A 21540-nucleotide genomic window follows, 5' to 3' on the forward strand; every position below is an offset into this window, starting at 1 on the left:
CTGATTAGAAGGAGCAAGGGTGGAAGGCAGGGGGAGGATATTGCTGTTTGTCTCATCTCTCCTCCCTCTGGCAATTTCTATCTGTAACTGCAATTTATAAAGCCCATTCAGATGTAAAATAGATTTAAGGCTTAATGTTTTGAAGAACGATTATTTTTTTTCCTGGGGTAGTTTATTTTGTTTTCACTTGTTTTGTGTACTATCAGGAATGTGAAAAGTAATATTTAGAGTTAAAATCAAATAGGAATTATCTTTGCAAATAGGAGATTTTTAATCTTTCTAAAATTAAAATAAGAAAGAACTTCCCAAATGGCTCCTTTATCAATAGCTGACGAGCATGCAAAAAGCGTGGGTGTTGGTGTGAGCGGGGAAAATTGCATATTTACTAGGTTTTGGTTTGGTTTAATTTTTTTTTTTCTTCTGAAAGCTTGGGCTTAGCTGTCATGGCAGATTACAGGAAGTTTTACTTTGCTGAGATTATTTTATGAATTTTTTTTGGCATGAAGGGAGGGGGATGGTGCCTTTTCTCATTATTACTTTAAATTTTTTTTTTGTTTGAGCTGTCGTGTTTCCAGACTTATTGTCTTTATTGTTCTTGCTGATTCCTAACACAGGGTGACTTGAATCATTTGTCTCGTCTTTCCTTCCTGCTTTTGTGTAGGCTTCTTGGCGGTACAGCAGGGAACTGAAAACTTTTTTTTCTTCTTCTCCCTCCCCTCCCTTGCAACTGATTTATTTTTCAGATGTCGGACACTCTCAGGATCACCCAGACCAAAGAACTTTAAGAAGGTTCATTTTATCAAGAACATGCGGCAGCACGATACCAGAAACGGCAGGTACTGTGCATGCAGGGGCTGCTTCTGCAGAGGCAACCCCTGGGGTGTGAGGGAAGGGGCAGGATCAGCATCCCCCTGCAGCAGCACAGCCATCGCCACTCACCACCCAATGGTCCTTGCCAGGAAATCCCTGAGGGTGCAGGCTGCAGTGCATGCTCCATCCCCCAGGGAAGTACGTGCCAATGGAAGTGCTAGCCCGCAGATTTTAAGACCTGTGTCTCCAAAATGCAAATAACCTGCAAAAAAGGAAAATCTGTGATGATGTCGGAGCAAATGAGGCATAATCTGGTTGTGTTTCTTCAAGGATGCTGTCAGGTTCTAAGTATGAGAGGGGCACACAGCTGAACCTGCCTGGACCAAGTTTAGCAATGGTTCAAGGATACTGCCAACATCTCTTAGTGGACACAGCTTGCTGGTAAATGCACAGCCCAGGATGGTTGTGGCAAGATGAGGCATGGGATCCTAGTTTCCATGGCAGATGTAGGCAGAGAGGCTTCCAGGGGATGTGTGAGAGGTGTGCCTGTATATGCAGCACACCCTGAGCTGGGATGTGCCCAGCTTACAGCCACAGGCACTGGTGGGACCTGTGCAGCAGCCATTGGCTGAGACCTGGCTTACTGCAAAGGCCTATTCCCTTAGCTGAAGGTGTATCCATCAGCAAAAAGGGTTCTCTGCTGTGGTGTCATCCAGCTCAGAAGTGAAACTGGCTCCTCCCTGCTTATAAAGAACATAGCTGTCTTCTCTGATTTTTCCAATGACAATTTCTCCCTGTGCTTCATGATTTTTTTTTACTCTTGTTCTTCCAAATCTGAGTAGTTTTGAACTAGACCACCTGAATAGGTTGCATGTAGACTAAACTACCCCAGTGAGAGTTGACCCTTGCACGTGCCTGTTCTCATAAAACTGAGAACCATGGCTGAGAACCATGTATGCTCTGTTGGACTGATTTGTGCCTGTAGCCTTTGATTTCCATCAAATATGGAACAATGTCAGTAGAAATTCTAACATTGCATTGAGTCACAGGTTTTATGAATTGAGTTCTGATAGGTGTTAATTGGCTCAAGAAAAATTTTCTTCACTGTTATTCTCACACATATGATTGAATGCAGTGAAAGGTAGTAATCAATATGAATGTCGTGCAAGGTGGCCCTGAGGGATTTTAGAAACGGCTTTTAGACCCAGCTTTAGTATCAAACAGACACATGCAGAACTATTGAACTGTTGACTATTGTCTGACTAGCTGCTGATTATTGTCTTTATAAGAAACACATGTGGAATCAAACACTGCAAAGCAACCCTTTAATTTTAGTCCATTTTGAGCATAAGTAGATATATGCTCTGGGAATTTCTTACAGCAAAATATACTTACGAGGTATTATGCAAATTCCACAGAGAAAAATTTCTGAGATGTGTACATAAAATCTAGGCATGAACTTGATAGAAATAATACCTGCAAAAGAATGAATAAACATTTGATTTGTAAACTTCTTTCTCAATGTTTTGCAAAGAAGTATTTGTAGCATATATGCAACATTTTACCTTAATTCAAAGATCAGTCATTATGTCTGACAATGTAACTGAATATTTTTCTTGCTAAGAAAGCTGTGAGAAAGCTTCTGTTATTCAACTGGCTTCTTATCTTTATCAGCAGACACAGCTTTCCAGAATATTTCCACAATCATAACAAAGATCTCTTTATCTAGAATACAAATACAATAAGAATGAGAGACACACTTTTGGCAATAGTTTTCATCCTACGGTCGTAGAGCTGCAGTGATGCTAGCTAAAAATGAAATGCAGAGTTAACACTTTGTGTCACCCCTATGTCTAGCAGTAAGTAATTTGAGTGCAGGCTGTTTTTCCCAGGGGTCTGGATGTAGTCACTGGAGTTAATAGGCATTCTGGATTAAAAGGACCTCTGGAAAACCTCTGGAAATACAGGTGGATCTCCTTTGTGTATTCATCCTAAACTCAGCAGTGTTTTTGAGTATGTTAAAACCTTTGAAGCTGGTCTCCTCCCCAGCTGCCTCTGACACAGAGGAGCACAGGTGTTGTAATGGATAGAAAACCCTCCTGGGACTCCTTTGCTTGCTTGAGACCTTGTCCCAGGTGGCTCATGCATGGTTGTGCAGGATGCAGGTGCTGAGCTGGGCTGGAGTCAGGCTCTGAGCCCCCTCCAAAACCCTTGATCCTTCAGTCACAGCATGTCAGTCTTTCACTTAAGATGAGGAACCCAGCTTTGAAAAAATCTACACTGAATAGTTTTGGGTGGTGAATTTGATGACTGGGCTTTAAAATAGCCAGCGCTTTCAGAACTTGTTTCACTGGCTTGGACTGTGTCAGAGCAAAGAAAACTGCAGTGTGAGTGATAGCTCAGAGCTCCTCTCGCCCGTAGCTGCCTTTGTTTGCATCTCTCAGCCTGTAAGGTGATGTGTCCTTGTCCTGTGGCACTGAGAGCTCTTCCCCTCTCAGCCTCAGGGGTGACATGTGTTGAGCAGCAATGCTCTGGGTCCAGCCTTTGGCAGTCCTGCAGCAAGGCAGGACCTGCTGTGGTTAAAATAAGAGTTCAGCTATTTAACACAGAGAGAAAGCTCATACAGAAAAATACACAGACTGGAGCTTAATCAGTGAGTCCTTGTAAAGCTTCCTGTTGATAGTTCTGATCACTGGTTAAACCGGTTTCTTTGGATTTCTAGGTCGTGGCTTAATAAAGGAGTTGGAAAATGAGGGTTCCTAGACTATACTAGCAAAGCAGTCTTGTAAAACAGCACAAAATAAATTTTCCCATTTAAAGACAAAGACAAGTCAACCCTGACATACAAACTAGCAGAGGTAGGCACCAGCATATGGTTTTATCCACTTTACTCAGCAGGTTTATTGGTGATGTCCTCCATAAACAATGAAGCAGAGGATTAGCAAAAATGAGCCACTGAAATGGCAACCTGAGCCAGCTGAACAAACAGTTACTGGTGAGAATGGGACAAGGACTCCAGAGTTATCATATATGGCAGGTATAAAAAGCAGTAAAACAATGTTCCTCTCCCACCCCCATGCCATTGCTTTCTCAGATTTTTTTGTTAGCAAACACATCTGAGTGAAGGCCAAACACCATCATGAAATATCTCTTTTGCTGCTCTCTTAATTGCACATACATGCAGGCTAAGAGGTTGATGATTGGCAGCACCCTCATGGTTCATAATAACTCTCAGCCACCTTCTAATTGCCCTTGAACTTCTGACACTGCAAAATGAAGGCTGCCACCCTGGCAGCATCCGTGTTTTTGTGTTCACCTTTGTGTGCAGGGCAACAGAGCCCTGGCAGTCAAAAATCATCAATCAGTAACAAGAAAAGAGTCTGCAATATTCCACATGTGGATGGTATATATGATGTATATTGTATTGCCTGATGGCAGCCTTTTGGTGGAACACAATCAAACCTAGACAGATGCTGGGAGAAGCAGACATTATTCTTCAAGTCTATTAAATTACTGATTCTGTTGAGAGCTTTGTGCTCATTAAGGTTTTTTGCAGTATACACTTCATAGAGAAATTGGAAGATTAGTTTTTATAGCCTTTTGCACATTGTCAGAATTCTCTTGCAAAATAATGGTTGCTCTGAACTATAATAATTAGTACAACTTTTCAGTGAAATGTGAGAATTAAAGAATGAAAATCTTTTTGTGAAGTGGTTTTAAACATGTCTAGGTGGCACAATTGGAATCAAGGCATGTAAACACTCTCACACAGCTTCTGAGATAACTCCTTCAGAGGTGTGCAGGATTATAGTTGCCCTTTGTTGAAGAGTTGAAATCCAGGAAAATACTTTTCTCCCATAAGCAATAATTTTATTTTCTTGAGCAGCAATGGACTTCCACCATGACTTCTCCAAAGCATACTTTGTGGCAAGTTTCTGGACTTTCTGCCCCAGCAAACCATTGCAGGCCTTCAGAAATTTTTTTGCTTCCATGCATGTCATCAGACCTATACATAAAATGCTGTTTTATCCTTCCATGATGAGTATCTGGCCACTTCCTTTCCAGTCCAGCTTCTAAAGCTGTTTTGCATCACTGTCCCTTGGCAGCTTTGCAGATGAGGTTTTGTGGCATCCTAGCAGTGGAGGCTGTGGGCTCCTCTCGTGCTCTGCCTGGGAGATCTTTGTGTAAGGAGGATCTGCTGATTTATGGAAAGAGAGGCAATACTTGGGTCCCAAGGGAAAGAAATCTGAAAAAAAATACAGGCTGGGCTGGTGCTTTTTATTTCCTTTCTTGTCTGATTCTTTCTGATACACACAGTTCTGTGGTAACTTCCTACTGTTGTCTTTGCTTGTGGACATGGAAGCACCAGTTTGTTTTTCTTTTAAGTATTGAGAGTTGAGTGGTATTTTTAGGGAGGTGTAGGGCGTTGGTGGAGGATCTGTATTTCCAGAAGCAGCCAGAGGGAGGGGGATAATGTGCTTAGTGGGTACTGTGGTTTTCCGAATTCAAAGATGCTTTCTGATGTCAGCCTCGAAACCTGTGCCAAGTTTCATACATCAGCAAACAAGGCTTCCAGTGAACAAGCAAGCTGTTGTGAGTAGCAACCATTCAGCAGTAAGCAGTGGCAAGAACAAAATTAATCATATGCCAGGGTTTTTTTGCTTGTGGATTGCTGTTCTCAAATGGGAAAAATCATTCCTCCCTGCTCTGTAACTCAGTGCCGCACCATGAGACCATCTTGAAGGATCTGAGATTTCCCTTAGGTAAAGAGTGTTACAGCATTCAGACAACAATGAAATTGTACTTCATCTGCTGCAGGAGAGCTTCCTAAAGCTGTATGTGTGTTTATTATTGGAAACCCTTCTTCATTAAAGGGTAAATCCCTCTTTGCTTTCAAACGGGATTTTAAGGAAGAAAATAGGATTGCCATAACGGAGTAATCCAGGAGAAGGAAAATCGATCATTCTGCATTTTTCCAAGGATTACAGCAGCAGGATTATTACAGCTCTCTTGGGGAGCTAAACCTTTTCCAAGAATGATGACTAAGCTGGTCCCTTAAGGAAACAGTGTTCTAATAACAGGGTGACTGGTATGAGATTCATAGGTGCATGTGCTGGTTTTCAGACAAGAAGGAGCAAAAGGGTTTGTTGTCCAGCTTTGACCAGTGCAGGACAAAGGATGAAAAATTCACAGAATCACAGAAATCACAGAAATTCAGGTTAAATCCTCACATACAGATCTGTGGGACACAATGTCAGAAAAATCAATGTTGGAGAGCGAAGCAAGGAAGTGCAATAGCCCTGACAGCCAATGTAGTGGTAGGTCCTAGCATTTTCACCACAAGTGGAGATTTTTAGAAAGGTAAAATATCAGAAAACTCTAACACTAATCGGGTCAGAAAACATCAGAAATTGCTGTCACTGTCTTAGAGGAATTTGACATGGTGCAGCCTGTTAGCCAGCTTTAGAGGGAGGAATGGTCAGTTGTACAATGGTACAATTCTCGGTGTCCTGATGGTAATAAGGAAAAAGGGTCTATTTGTAAGCCGTTACTTACTGGCATTTTATATCTTACTTCTTGACCAAGCTTCTCTTGGCTTCTTGCAAGTCTGCATCTCCCAGAACTTTAATAATGTAGCTGCTGGCATCCCACTCTGTTTTATGGGAAGTGGGTCTTGACTTCAAGGTGGTTTTGATGTTGTTTAATATGTCAGAGCCTGATGGCTGAAAGCAGCAGTGTGGCTGTGTCACAGACAGGTTGCTCCAAGCTATTTGATTTAAAGGAGATGAACTCTATCTGAGCTGAAACCAGGACAGTATCACACAGTGACTTTGCAGATGTTGCAGAGATTTAGAGACTGGTTAGAAATACAAGGCACTTTCTTTAACTGTCCTGGATTCTGAGATAAGCTCTCTGCAGGCAGATGATGTATGATTTCATGTAGCCAAATCTTGGCTAACTGCCTATGAGGAGCAAAGGCAAGCCATGCTTAGAGGAGGAGGGATTCAGCCCTGACATTGACAGATGGGAGCTGTGGGGTCAGTTATGCCTGAGTATCAATGCAACATCATAACCAAGAGGGCTAATGTGATTATTGAGCACAGAGGCTGGCAGAGTGTCATGGCTAGATGCTGATCTTAAAGGTAAGGCTGGAAGATGTGCAACTTCTGAGGTCAGGGATAACGCCTGGAGACCAAGAAAGGTGATGGGGCAAAACTGGAGAAGACTCAAAAGAGGAAGCTTGGAAACAATGAAAGGATCTGGAAACATTATAGCAAACCTATCCTGATTGATGGATAAGGCCTATTTCAGGAACAAGAAGCTGACAATCAAGGGAGTCCTTTGGTTTAGCAGAGAAAGGTCACAACCAGCAGCCAGAGTGTCTATCAGTGGTATTTGTTGGTGTGTATCACCTGGTTGCTGCTGGGTTTGTCTGTTGGGTTTCAGGCATTGTAGTGAGTTGACAGAATGGTCCCTTGCCTCTGTGGGTAGACTCCTTTCACTAGGAAAGCATCTGTCCTGCATTCCAAGTCACATATTCAAGATAGTCCTCCTAGAAAGCCTGTAGAGGGAATGGGGCTCTACTACTCATTCACTGCTCATTTGCTGTGGCACAGGCTTCAGCACTTCTGTAAAGACTCCGTAGCACAATATCTGCGAGATGTAAAAGAAGACAGAGAAATCGTCCATTATGGAAGTTATGTGATTGCAAATTCCTCAATGGTAACATCTATTGCTTTGCTTATTGTGGTGGGATTTTTAAATTTTAGTCTTTGATTTCTTTTATTTTCTTTTATATTTTAGAATAGTCCTTATCAGCAGCAGAAGATCCTTCTGTAGCATATTTTCAGTGCTGCCATATCGAGACTGTACCCAAGTCGGGTATGTATATCCATACGTGTACTGCATAGTCTTTCTGGGCCTGCATGTAGACCTGATAACAGAACACAGCATGATGGAGCCTAATGCTTTTACATGTCTGCTCTGAGAAGAGATAAATGCTCTTAGGTGTATTTGCTTTGTGGACTATTACCAGGTTAAAACTACAGCTCTCAGTCCCCACTTTATTTATATGTGTTGTGGTATCTTTGATTATTAAGCTGGAGAAAACTATTCCCATGATATCAATGTTCTTGAAAAAAATGCACTTTTTTATTGTTTCTTCTGGTTTCACTCATCTTTGACAAAACAAATACTCTAGTCAGCATGACTTTAATTGTATAAGATATCTTAGCTGTCTCTTTCTCCTAGGCAAACATAGTGCTACTAAATCTAGATTTGTAGAACTATGAATATATACTTGGATTTAAACAGAATACTTTTGTATTTAATACTTTTAGTCACTGGTCAGATCATTTAGTCAGTGAAAGCATTATTTTTGTGATAATTTTGTACAGGTTCATAGCTGTCTGTGCAGCTGCCTCGCATCCCCTGACATGCTGAGACTCTGTAACTCTGATAGGAAAGTTCCTTTGGAATGAACAAGTTCTCCAGAGACTGAGAAGGCTTTTAGCTCTTCCACTGAAACCACAGAAGTGGCAGGAACTGGATTTGGCTGGGAGATGTGGCCTGGCAGGCTGTGATGGCCAGCTGGGTGCAGAGCAAGGCTGGGATGGGCAGTGCTGGTGGGCAGCAGCTCTGTGACCCTGGCACAGGGGAAGAGCACGGCCACCATGCTCACTTGCCAGAGACCTGAGAAGTCCTTGTGGTTGACTCAGAGCACAAAATATGTGGGAAAGAGTCAGATGATACACTGAGGGGGGTTTGGAAGATCCACAAATCATCTGCAGTCAAATCTTTCCACTGCATAAAAGACAAATTTGGCTCATACTTTCCAGCCATCTATTTAGTTCTGGAGAGCGATTTGTCACAATCTCCTTGTGCACCAGTAATCTAAAACAAAGGGAGATTATTTTTAATGCACAAAGGAAGCACCTTTGTCAGGAGGTTGACTCTGTCTGCTCACTCTTACAGTAAATTTTTTCCCTTAATTAAACTGTGATGACACATCAGGCAAATTCTTGACAGACTGGCAGATTTGTTCTTTGTTCTTGAGTACACTGTCATTCTTTTATGGTCATCATCCTGTGGAAATTGCCTCTTTATTGAAAATTGAACACATTTTGAAACTTTGATGACTGGTTATACCTTCTAAATTACAGCAGTAACGAGCCCAGCTGAAAAACTAAATATTATTTCAGCATGTCATGTCTTGTACTGTGCTTGCACAGCAAGAAGGGCATGGGATGAGAAGGTAGAAAGTGCCAGTACACAACAATCCAACCCTGTTCCCTTGGCTGAAAAAGCCAAGATTTAAAAAAATGCCCTCTGTCTTTCTTCCAGAGCATCAGAGGAAGAGAGAAACAATTCAGTGGCACCTCCTTCCAGGAACAGCTGGTGCAAAGAACAGATGAGGCAGTATAACATAAACTGTAGCCACTCTGTTCAGGCTGCACAGTGCTTGCTTGCTTGCTTGCACATTTTGGATGTTTGGATGTGAAGTAGGAGGGGGGAGACACTGGACACTCTTGTGAAGTACTGTAATGACAGCATCCTTTAGCTTTGCTTTCTCTGAATCCCTGGATTGCTGATGTCTGTCCCCAGGTAAGATGTCCCAGCTGGTTTGTGCTCTGCAACTACCACTGAGCAGTTAATGAAAAGAAACAGGTCCTTGCAGGGAGCTGTGGACACATCTGAAATTTGAACTGAAGAGAGCCCCAGCAGGAGTGGGAGAGCAGGATGGATGAGCAGGCAGGAGGAGCTGTTCTGTGTGAGAGGGGCACATAGTGGAGCTGCTGCTGCTTCTCCACCTCTGCTCCAACTCACAGGCACTGTGGCCAGTGAGGAAATCTCCAGGCACGGCTATTTGTGGAGGCTGCCAGCCCATGTTGTACTCGAGGCAGTGCAGAAGAGCTGTACTCCACCAATGCTGGTAGATACAGTCTGTAGGAGCAGATGCATTATAAAAACATGGTAAAAGGCACTTTCTGAAGTCCCAACTCTATGTACCTGTCCTGTGTGGATGGGGCAGCACCACCCCTCACCAGTGAGGTATGAGAAGTGTATTCCAGACTGTGGTCCTTAATTGCCTGCCCTCCATGCAGAGGTCAAATGACAACAGCAAGAACCCTCCCCAAAAGCCTCTAAACCACGATTTTAAGTGGCTGTACCAATACAAATGGAGGTCTGGGGAGAGAGACATAGTTGTACATGAAGGGATGAAGTTTGAGGTGCCCCGGGAATAAGTTTCCTAAATGCTTACTCTTCTTCATCTGTCTAGACCAGCAGAGCAAGTGTGAGAGCAGATATTGCCAGGTGAAGGCAATGTAAGGAAAGCTTCACTGCAAGTCAGGAGCTGAAGGAGGTGCTAGCATCTTGGCTGCTGGCATTTCTTGCCCTTCAGTACCTCTTGATGTTACAGCCCAAAGTCACCAGACCATAGGTGGGGCTTAGTGGTAGCTAAGGGGAGTATGTAGTGATGTGAAAACACTTGTGACAGTGTTATTGCCTCTGTTCTTAATTGGACAGACACAGAGAAAGGTTTCCTGAATGTTTGGTTTTATGGCATACAGAGTCATTTTGTGATGCAGAGGTTAGAGGCAAGTGCTAGTACTGCAGGTTTGGGTTGTGCAGTTGCCTCTCATTTTTCAATGCATTGGAAGCCTTAATGGATAAAGCAGTCCTCTTTCTTCTTTAAATATAATATTCCAAAAGATGCAAGATCTACTTTGTGAACCATGTTGAAACTGCCTCAGTATCCATTTCATATCTTCCTTGCCACAGATAAGCATTAATCCCCATCTAGTTCTTTAGATGGGCAGAAAATTGGAGGTGTTGACCTCCCATTTTTATCAGAGGTGCACCTTCTGCATCCCCTGAGCTGCTGTGGCACACACCTCCTCTGTCAGAGGTTGGTTGTCACGGTGGAAGCTCACAGCAAACAGACTTGAGCCTCCATACTGTTCCACTTCCAGGACAGGGGAAGATGCCTCAGGTCAGCAGCAGGGATCTGTCCTACCACACACCCCCTCAGCACAGCGTGTGCACCCTCATGCTCACCTGCTCTGGGCCCTCAAAGGGGATTTGTGTCACGGCAAACCAAAGAGTGAAGCCATTTGCAGATGGATTAAATAAGACTTAAGGGAATTATTTGTTTGGAGATGGGTTCCAGATGGTTTGAGGTGAATTGGATTTCAGCCCTTTGAGACAGGAGACGGGGATCAGACACAGCAGATATTATCCTTTTAGCCATTAGGGAGGTCATGCTCCGGACACTTGAGTCCCTAAAGAGGAGCTCTTACAGCCAGACTCTGGGAACATTCCTGATGGTTTCTGCCCACCCCACTCCCCAGCTTGGTGTGTGCAAGGGCACTTTGTGGACCCACCTTGTGGCCCCAGCCAGGATGGAGAAGAGCCAGGTTCAATTCTGCCTGTCCTGGAAAAAGCAGATATCCTGGGCAGGGGAGAAGGGAGACAATTCTCCATTGCTTGCCTGTTCCTGAAGCTTCTCTAGGCACCACTTCTCCATCAGCTTCCAAGGACATGGTACAACTCTGGCAGTGCTCACAGATGTTGTCAACATTGCTCCTCTGGCCAGCAGGATGTGTTGCCCTGCAAAAATAGTCTGCTTATGTTTGCAGCCAAGTGAGAACAATCCAGTCCACATTAGTATAGCCTAAGCAATTTCCATAAAGAACAGTGACAATGTCTGTCACTGTTAGAGGTGTTAAAAAGGAGGAAGAAGGTACCATGTTGATTTTCACCCCAAAAATAAAAGGTATTGCAGTTAGTTGGGTTTACAGTTCTGACACAGTGTGGTTTGTTTTTTATCTTTGGCACACACACCATTATGCTTCATGATTTAAAAATGTGTTTTGGAAAAGGCACTTTTAAGGCTTGTTTTTATCAATGGCAAAAGCATCCACAGATTGAAATTGTACCTATTCTGATGATATCTTTTGTGATGTTGTAAGAATCTTTTAAGAGCTTCCAAGTTCCTGTGAAGTCCTGTCCAGAAGATGAATCTGGAGGACCTGGGGGAGGAGGAGAGCTGGCAGTAGGACACAAGTGCAGCACTGCAGTCTGCTTATTCTTACATGAGCACTCAGACCTGGGCTTGCAGTGACTGACTGACAGCAGGGCTGGAGGTGATGAGCTGTGGGACAGAAAACTCAAAGCATCAGATAGTGCACATCCTTATAAAGATGGCCAGTTCACCTAATCTTTTCTTCTTCCTGGCATTGAATTCATTAAGTGGATAGAAATTTACCTGCAGCAGGCGTAGCTGCTGAATATTGCTGTCTTGACAAAAATGCAGGTACTCCTCTGACAAAACTTGCCTCCAGCTAAAGGAAATAATGCAGCATGAGTAATCAAATGGATTGATGCCCAGGAAACAGACCATTCTTCTGAAGTAAAGCAGCAAGTCACTAGATAAAAAGAATTTGTGTCCTTCTCAGAAATGCTACTAACCAGCTTCATCCAGTTTCTAAAGATAAGTCACTGCTGAATTTAACTTCAGATTTAACTAAATGCTGGCCAGGACAATATGTCCAATGATGCCAGGAGCAAGAGGTTTTCAATACCATCCCCCCAATTAGTATCTAACCAAAATGATCAATTAGTCCACAGACCTGGCATTCCCAACAGCCTTCTTTATCTAAACTCTGCAATATTTGTTCATATTTAGTGTTTAAACTGGGTAAGAAAGCCATATGCAAAATGAGGCGAAAAGAAGGACTCGTGTGGTTGTCTTGCTGCCATCAGTAATTTGGCAGGTTAGTGAGTGTGGAAAACAGGGCAATATTTACAGGAGAAATGAGAGCATCTAAATTGCCATATGGATAGTTGCAATAAGCAGACAGCAAAGCAGGATACTCTGTTACATCCTTCAGAGTTCCTTGCTGCTCTTCCCCAACAGATTTTGTATGCAAGGCAGTTTTGATTAAGTCATCAATCTTGAGTGCTTTTCCTGAGCATGTATCATTCTGTAGGCCTGGGGAAGAACAACTATCTGTTTTTAGCCTGTGACAGGGAAGCTGAAATATCCTTGCATTTCTTTACCATTGCCCATTTTCCCTGCTTCTCACAAATTGAACAAAAAATGGAACCAAGCGAATATTAGCTTTACAGAAAGACACGTAAATCTGAAGGTTTTTTCCTCACAATAGGAGATTTCAAAACTCATGATCTCATGTATGAATTTTATAGAGCCACTATTGCTCATTCTTGAGTGAGTTGTCCTGTTCCCTTAGATTGAAATTGACAAATGAATCTCCAAAAGCTAGTAAGTTTAAATTTTGAACTTCTACTCTGTATTGCGCAAAACATCAGGGAAAGAGCTGGCATGCTGACAGCTAAATGCCTTTGGAGAGAGAAAAAGGAGGCTGACCTATTAGAGCCATCTTTCCAGGAGTTTTTTGCTCCTTCTCCCTGTAAATTGCAGCTGGAGTTGTTCTGGCAACACTAATGGCATTAGGATCTGAAAGCTCTTGATCAATTATAGCAGGCAGTCTCAGGCAGTGGGAGATCTGCTGCTAGTCTGACTGGCAGCAGATCTGCTGCATCTTTTCCAGAGCTCTCAGTGTCCTTGTCTCTATAAACAGAGATGATAAGTAAAAATTATTTACACTGACAGATGAGAATGGCATCTTTTCTTGATGTCTCATGAACCTCTTTTGCTTTTAGAATAAATCTTAGCAGTGTGGGGGGGATAGCTAAGCATAAAATGCAGGCACAGAGGGCTGACATCTCTAAACAACAATTATGATTCCTTTTTGCAATAAGCAGAAGGCTTTTTCATGTATCTGTAAGTCTGTTTAATATTTCATGGACTCCTAAATTATTCACAGGTTAGAGTGCTCAACTGTTACTGTCATTTAAAGAGCAAGTGCCCAGCAGGAGTGTTGCATGGGACTTTGTAGATCATGTCAAAGCATAACATTTGGTTCATTAGAGAAGTGCTATACTTCCGAAGGTAACAGCTTCCAATTTATACTCTCTTAATCCTGGCCTGGCTAGTAGAAGACATGGGATTGGTTTTTTTGATCCTTATCTATTTGCTCAGTAAAACTTTTCACCATCTGACAACAAATCTGGGATCCCATGTCACCTGGTATGGTTCCTAGAAAATCTGTGAACTCTGTTAGATGGAAAAACTTTGATTTTTTTTTTTCTTGCTAAGGAAACTACCCAGTCTGACTGCTCAAGAGACTGCTGGTCACATTCCAATGCCAGAGACTTTCACTGCTGGGATTGAAGCTGCTTCTTGGTGGGTGGCTCCAGTGACCCAGTGGGTCCCTGTTTGACTCCTCACATACCCCATTCAGACCAGGTTTCCTCACAAGTCTGACCCCAGGTTTCCCATGGCAAAGTCCCAGCTGTCTTGTTCCATAAAGCCATTTATTTATGGTGCAGTAGCACGGGAACAGCCAGAGCTGGGGCCTCTGAGGTGGGTTCCCAACCAAGGAACCCCTGGGCATTTATACCCTCACAGTCTCCAGAAGTCTCCTCTTCCTCTCAAGTCTTTGGCTCCTGCCCCCCTCTCTGTGCCCATCCACCTTGCTGGCTCACTGGTTTTCCTCTCCTTTATTACCCAAAAGGCTGCAATTCCCAGCTCTCCTGTGTTTCCCAGTGTCCATTCACCTGGCTGGTGTCACCCACCATCCTGCCCTGTGTTATCCCAAAGGCTGGCAGTCCACGGCCTCTCTTCTCAGGCTCCTGCTTGGAGCTCTGTGCTTCAATCTGCATCTCAGTCTGCAGCTTGTGAGCCAGCTACTTGTATCTCATGTATTCCTCAACATTCTGCACTTATGGATAACTGAGACAATATGTTTGGTTTTGAGGGTAGTTTCTAACACTGCTTAGTCTTCCACAAATGGTATCCATGAATAGAATATCTAGAGCTTGACATTGATGTAAATCAGGGTAACTCCCCAGACTTTGTCAGAAACTGAGATATAGTTTTTTTGCCTCCTAAGGAAATCTTATCCCTGATCTTCTCGTTTTCTCAAGCTTTCCCTGCTCAAATAAAGTAAAGGTAGTAAAATTAGTTCCCATGGTTTATTTTTGGATTTGGGCGTCTGCTTGAATTCCTTGAAGTTTCCTAAAAAGCACTTTTGGAAATAAAGCAGGAAAATCAAAACTGAGGAAGAGGAGGAAGGAAGTTTTCCTTACTGAAATGCCTCTTTGGCAAGGACTGCTGTTCCTTTTCTGCATTTTCTAAGCATCATTTACTACTGGACAGTGGTTTGTGCAGTTCCTCAGTCCCATCGGTAATTTAAATAACTTAAACAACAGTGAAAGCTTGATTGTTTTTTTACTATGAAGTACCTGTCCTCCATATGCTCCTGCTTCATGGGACCCCTTGACCCTGATGCCATGTAAGGACATGTCCTACAAAACCTGGTGGCAGTGGATGGCCACACCAGTGCAGTGGCTGTACCCAAACAAGTGTCCTGACCCTTCCCAGGCACGACTCACCCATTTGGAGAGCTCTAAGGGAAAGCATCCCCCAGATCTTTCCTAGTTGTTCTTGGGATGCTGGGGCTGTGTGGAGGAAGCAGCTGTGCTGGGGTCCCCCAGCAGTGGACAGGCAGCCTTTGGGCTTGCTCTCTCAGCAATAGCTTTGCCAAGACCTTCTGGAGCTCTTTGTCTTTAATAGGAGTGAGGAAAAAAAATAAAGGCTTGTCATGCAAAAAATTTTATTTGCTTGCTGTTGATCATACTGATAGGGAACTCAAAAAGGATACAGTAAAGTTGCTTAGGAATTCCTTATGAGGTGTTAACCAAGCTCTTTTACAAGAGAGAGGAGGATGTGTATAAGCCAGGATGAGCCTTTCCATTTATATGCTCATAAGAAACTGCACATTGTTTAGTACTGATTTTCCTCAAGAGAGGGAGTTTAATTCTCTGTTTTATGGATAGATTTCTCTCCAAACAGTAACACTTTATTACTCCATTTTACAACACAAACAGTCATATACTTTCTAGAAATATAGAGCATATGTGGAGAAGGGGAACACCCCAAGTAGCTTTTGCAAAACAGGGAGAATTACTGCAGTGCTGTTCACAGGGTCCTGAAAGGAGAATACTCTTTAGAAACATCAGAAAGATGGGGAATGGAGGCAACAGTGTCCATCAAACTTCAGCTAATGTCCAGGAATCATTCCTGCGTATGCTCGCACTTGCCAGCTGACCCTGCTCCCTGCTTCAAAGGCACTGATTTCTTTCCAGTCCTCAGAGCTGTTTTTTTTTTTTAAAGCTGCTGTGCTAACTCTTCAAAGGGTGATAGGTTTACATTTGATGAATGACAGAGTTATCTATCTATGTCTGTTAATTACATGGAAAAATTTCTCCATGACATGTTTTCAGAGTTGTAACAGCATTATTTCTTGCTCTGTATCTGTAGGGTCTTGAATGGAAAGAAACTACACTATTCTGATTTCAGATAGTTCAGATATTTGTTTTCATTTTGGGGTTCAGAGGCTTCCTCAGGTTGTGTGTTTGTTTCATAGATAACTGTTGAAATAGTTACAATTTGGCATTTATCTCTGTGAGAAATAGTTCCCTTAAGCTCTTTCTGCGCAGGAGCAGAGAGGCTGATACCATGCTTGTGACAGAAAGCTATTTTTACATCATTATTAGTCCAACCCCTCAGTAACATGATATCAGGAAACAAGAATGATAATATGACACTGTGCTAAGTGAACTCCAATCAAGAAACTAAGAGGACTTTGTTGGGATTAGAAACTTGATACAGCCTTTTCCTTTATCAGTGAACTATGTTTTCCAGAAGACAGATGTGTTGGATTTTTCCAGCATTGAGGTACATGACTTACTGGGGGCTCAGGATGGCCGTGTTTCAGAGAAATAAAATGTTTGATAGGTTGGAAACAGGGTGTATTGCATGTCACAGCAGGAGATAGCCCAGCCTGCGACTGAGTGAACAGCCTGCAGGGCTTCTCCTGGCCTCCATGTCAGCATCTCTCCCACACGGAGTTTTGAGCACACACTTGGACTCCAGCAGCAACCAGCCAGGAAAATATTGCAAAATATATATTGTGGAGTTTCATATAGCTCTCATTTGTGAAGCACAGATTTGCTTCTAGTCTTTTCTACCTCTGCTCACATTTTGGTCATGATGCTAAAGCATGGGATACAGCCTGCTCATCTCATATATCCAAATGGAAGATGCCAGGTGGGTCAGTCCTTCTAAAGTAGATCCCCAAGTTTCCATGCCAGGGTGATGGAAAACTGGCTTTCTCCTGTCAGCCTCCAGCAGAAGGGTCACTGGGCTTTGGCCACTCTTTTGTGTTCTCAAAGGAGCAGGAATCCTTCCTGGAATCTTCCAGAGGAAATTACCGCTGTTTCATGTAGGGGAACATGGGGATGTGCTGTGGGAACATCTGCCTGCTGGGTACATGGCAGTCAAGTGTTCAGGCTGGATTGTTGTATCTCACCTGAAGTGTGTATGACTTCCAGTTCCTTCCCAGTGCCAGGTCCTGTCAGAAGTACCCAGCAATGGGGAATCTTGCTCTGTGCCACAGGCTGGGCTTTGAGCTGCAGCCATGAGCAAAGTGGGGGTTTTCTGACCAGACAACAAAAGTGCTTCCCATAGGAAAAGTTGTCTGGTCTGTGCTTTGCATTGGCATGTCTGGATTAATGCTGCACCTTGTTTCAGCATTTGGCAGTGGGAGGTGAACAAGGTGTGTGTACTAAGAGCTTATTTCTGCTCTTCTTTCTGCTTCCCAGGGACATGAAGCTGGATGGTGGACGCCAGTGCCATTCTACTGGAGTGTGTCTGAAAGAAATAATTGGTCTTGAAGGTGTGGAGCTCGGAGCAGATGGGAAGGTGGGGATGCTTCAGTTCCTACTCCCTTAGATTTGATGTTATAAGGGGGAAAAATGGCTTAACTAATAACAAGCACAAATACAACATGCAGCATAACACAGTAGTTAAAGCACAGTGTGTGCAACTGTAAATAAGCTTAGCAGAAATCTATGAGGACTGCCCAAGCTGTCAACACAGACAACTCTGTATCCTTGAAGAAATTTGCCTCTGGCAATATCTGAGTGTGTAAAGCATTACTGAATTACACAGCCTTCCCCTTGCTCTAGCAGGAGGTATCACTGCAGTGTATATTGTCAGGAGCTTGAGAATAATTTCTGGTGAGAGTTGTAGCTGTAATTCTATTTGCTTTCAATTTTATTTAATAACATCTTGCTCAATATTTTTCCAGAGAGCAGGAAGACAGTGGCACAAAGCTGATGAGTCTTTCAAAATCCAGAAGCTTGTTCACTTGAATAGAATAAGCAAATATGAATCTTTAGGGAACTGATTGATTTTAAATAAATATATAGAGGAGAGGCAGTTTTAATTGTAGAAGAAAACATTTCTTCCTGAAATCCTGATTTACTTTCTACAGTTCAGTTTTACTCAGTCTGCTGTCATCTATGGATTTAAAGGCCCTGGGTCAATGCTGCTACACATGTTGTGCTCACCTAACCAGGTGTCAGGCCAGACCACAGGCCGTAAATTCCTGAGGACAATCTGTCTGCTTATAAATAATGAAAGCTCACATGCAACATGTTTTATTTGATACCTGTTCTGACCTCCTCATAAACCAGTCTAGAGTCTCAAACTCTTTTTTTTTTCTTCAATGCAATGTTATTGTTGGAAAATGAGCAAACAAGAAGCAAGGCATAGCTTTTTCTTGGCCAGGGTACAAGCAGAGAATCAGTGCACTCTAAAAATAATTTTGTCACAAGTTACTCATTCACACTTAGTCCATGTTGAGGGGGTAGTAAATGATCTCCCACAATGATTGCTGTGAACTGGAGCTCACTTATTACATCAATAAGACTCTGCCAGACAAAGTCCTGGGAAAGAAAAATAGCGGACAAAGTGCTTTAGTTTAGCAGTGTTTAAGTGATTTGCCTCTGGCAGCTGTGTGCTGAGGGACCCATATAGATGATGCTAGTTCAGTAAAGAAGCTGCTGAAATGTGCTACAGACGAGGCTCACTGGAAAAAACCTGACCAAACTGATATATTTTTAAATCTGACCCTTGAGTAGGATTTTGTAAATCCAGTGTATTAGAGTGTGTGTGTGTGTGTGTGTGTGTGTGTGTGTGTGTGTGTGTGTATGTGTGTGTTTTGCTGAAGAGCTAATGCCTTTGCAAAAGCATTTTTTGCATGAATAAACTGACTGCACTGAAGCAAATGTAGGTGACTGGTTTATATTCATCTGTGCCAAACTACTAAATCCAGAAAATCCTCCATTAATTTGGCTTCTCTTTCTTCCAGTTGGAATGCACCAAAAGCATCCCACTGCATCCAGCCTGGGCTGAAATTAACTGTCTGTCCATTCTGACTTTTTTTTTTTTTTTTAGACGGTTTCTTATACACAGTTCCTATTTCCCACCAATGCCCTGGGAACTCGGAGGAACACAATAGACTCCACCTCATCTTTCTCCCAGTTTCGCAATGCAAGCCATCGTAGCCTTTCTTTGGGAAGAGCTAACAGCACCCAGGGGAGCATTGATGCAGGTAACGTCTCAAGTAGCTCTTTTTAATACCCTGATGGTAGGCAGTTATTGCAAAGGACTGACGTGTGTTTTAGTCCCCCCATTAGCTTAAATGAAGTAAATACAGTCTCCTGTTGTGGGTGAAGCACAGTTTATTCCATATTTGCTTAGAAGGCTTGCTTGTGGAGGGTGGAGGCTAAATAAACAAGCACGTTGGTGGTATTGACAGCCCCGATGGCACCCAGCATGCCTCCTCCTGTCATCAGCATTGTTTGCTCCTCCTGCATCAGGCTTGTCCTTACCTTCCTTTGCTATGGAAAATTTACAGTGGCAACACAGTAGTCACAAGCTGAAGGTGTAAATTCCACTGGTGACCTTTGTTAGGCTGGAAAGGGCTGTGTTTACAAAACCGGACACAAAACATAAGCCAAAGCACTATATGCTTAAAATATTTTGGCATGATAAATGAAACAAATCAAAACATCTGTTTGAGCAGATGAAAACTTGTTGCCGGGAATAAAAGTCACTGTGGAGCTTTAAATAATTCTGCAGTTCTCTAAGCCCTAAATCACATTTACCAGGTAATTTATAAGCTATAGGTCTTCTATGTCTTGGCAAATCACCTTAATATAGAAATATTTGGAGCTGTCAAGACTTAGAATAATTTTTCATCTCTTTAAAAAACCTTGCATGGAGATAATATTGTGCATTATCTGTTAACTCCTTTGCCACTTCTGTTAAGTCCAGAGATGTGATGTGATGAATTCCTTTCAAAATTCTATATCTAAACTGTTGTTTTATAGGTAGTGACCTGGGAGACTTTGTTGAATACGACCCAAATCTTTTAGATGATCCCCAGTGGCCATGTGGCAAACATAAGCGGGTTTTAATATTTCCTTCATATATGGTAAGTGATTCTCTGTAGGACAGAGGAATTCCCATAACAAAATTCTGAAGGTTGAGGTTTCATTTGGCCGTATTTTAAGAAGACTGTTATTATTTTTAATCTACTAATAAGAGCTGTTCAGAATGCTTTGTTCTAAATGACAGTTACTTCTCAAGGCATGTTAAAACAAACTCTTGGAGGTATTACAAAAGCAAACACTTTTATTACCGCTGTATTTCATAAATGCTTTAGATGAAAGACTTGTTCAAACAATGCACTCATTCTCTGGCATTCAGAGGAAAATTTATACTTCCTCAGACTGGCACCTATTACAAAATAGGAGGATGCCCATTGGGGTTTTTCTGAAGTCATGAAGCTATGCTGTGTTTTGATGCTAATCATTCACTGCTCTGAACAGCTTGGTTTCCCAGGTATTTATTTCACCATGGGATAGTCCTTCCTTTAATTGCAGCAATTACGAGCAGAGTCTGTATATTTCCCACTATATCCAAACTCTTAACAATACAGAGACATAATTGTTCAGTGCTCTGTGCTCTGACTAAATGTTTTCTGTGGTGAGATACTTGTGTAGTCTTTGTTTTGATTGCTCCAAGTCTGTAGATTATTTTAGCAGGACTGTTGCAAGATGCAGTACAGTCATACACATGTGAGCATGGATCTGTTCTGGACTGTACATCCAGGGTAGCAGTAGGCAGTAGGGAAAATATATTTTTTTTTCCCCAAAGTGGTGACCTACTTCTCTTATCTATATACAGATATGATAGAATTTGAAACACTGAGGTCTAAAGTGCTGTCCATGTTCTTGTTTAATTTAGAACAGAAGACGTTATTTAAGAAACTGCTAATGTATGTAAAGATACAGCCTTTGTATGTTCTCATCTGCCCCCTGGCCCACGGGTAATTTGGCTTGTGGGTGCTCCTTCTTCAAAATAAGCTCTAAGTGCTTCATGTGGATGTTTATCTGGTTGCACACAGAGGCTTAACTGAGTTCTAAGGCTGTGTTTATTCTAGATTTTCAAATGGTATATCCAGAGTGTCCTCTGCTTACTTGCTACCAGTTTTCCTTTAAGGGCTGGTGAGTTATTTTTTGGCTGCCAACCCACAAAGTCACAACCTTTTATAGCAGCTACATCTGTGTGGGAAAATATTTGTCAGGTTTTGATATGGTTACTGTCATGGACAGGGAACTGTCTTCCCTCAAGAGAAAGCCATTGTTAGCCAACATCCAAAGGGAACACATCTCTAGCAGTCGTGGCTGTGTTTCTGACCTTCCTCAGGCTGTGAGTGTCTGCCAGGC

General features: G+C 42.5%; 1 protein-coding gene across 2 annotated transcripts in view; it reads left to right on the forward strand.

Annotated features, from left to right (window-relative positions):
- CABLES1 (Cdk5 and Abl enzyme substrate 1) overlaps positions 1–21540 on the forward strand; it is a 67819-nt gene that overhangs the window by 34045 nt on the left and 12234 nt on the right. Inside the window, exons 3-7 of one of the 2 annotated variants that reach the window (XM_059482185.1) lie at positions 744–836; positions 7615–7692; positions 17563–17662; positions 19202–19358; positions 20140–20243. In XM_059482185.1, the coding sequence (XP_059338168.1) occupies positions 744–836; positions 7615–7692; positions 17563–17662; positions 19202–19358; positions 20140–20243 (532 nt within the window). The remainder of the gene's footprint in view (positions 1–743; positions 837–7614; positions 7693–17562; positions 17663–19201; positions 19359–20139; positions 20244–21540) is intronic. The other variant, XM_059482193.1, reaches the window with a different exon arrangement.

This window comes from Ammospiza nelsoni, chromosome 1, assembly GCF_027579445.1.
Source record: "Ammospiza nelsoni isolate bAmmNel1 chromosome 1, bAmmNel1.pri, whole genome shotgun sequence".
In the NCBI taxonomy this organism is placed as follows: Eukaryota; Metazoa; Chordata; class Aves; order Passeriformes; family Passerellidae; genus Ammospiza; species Ammospiza nelsoni.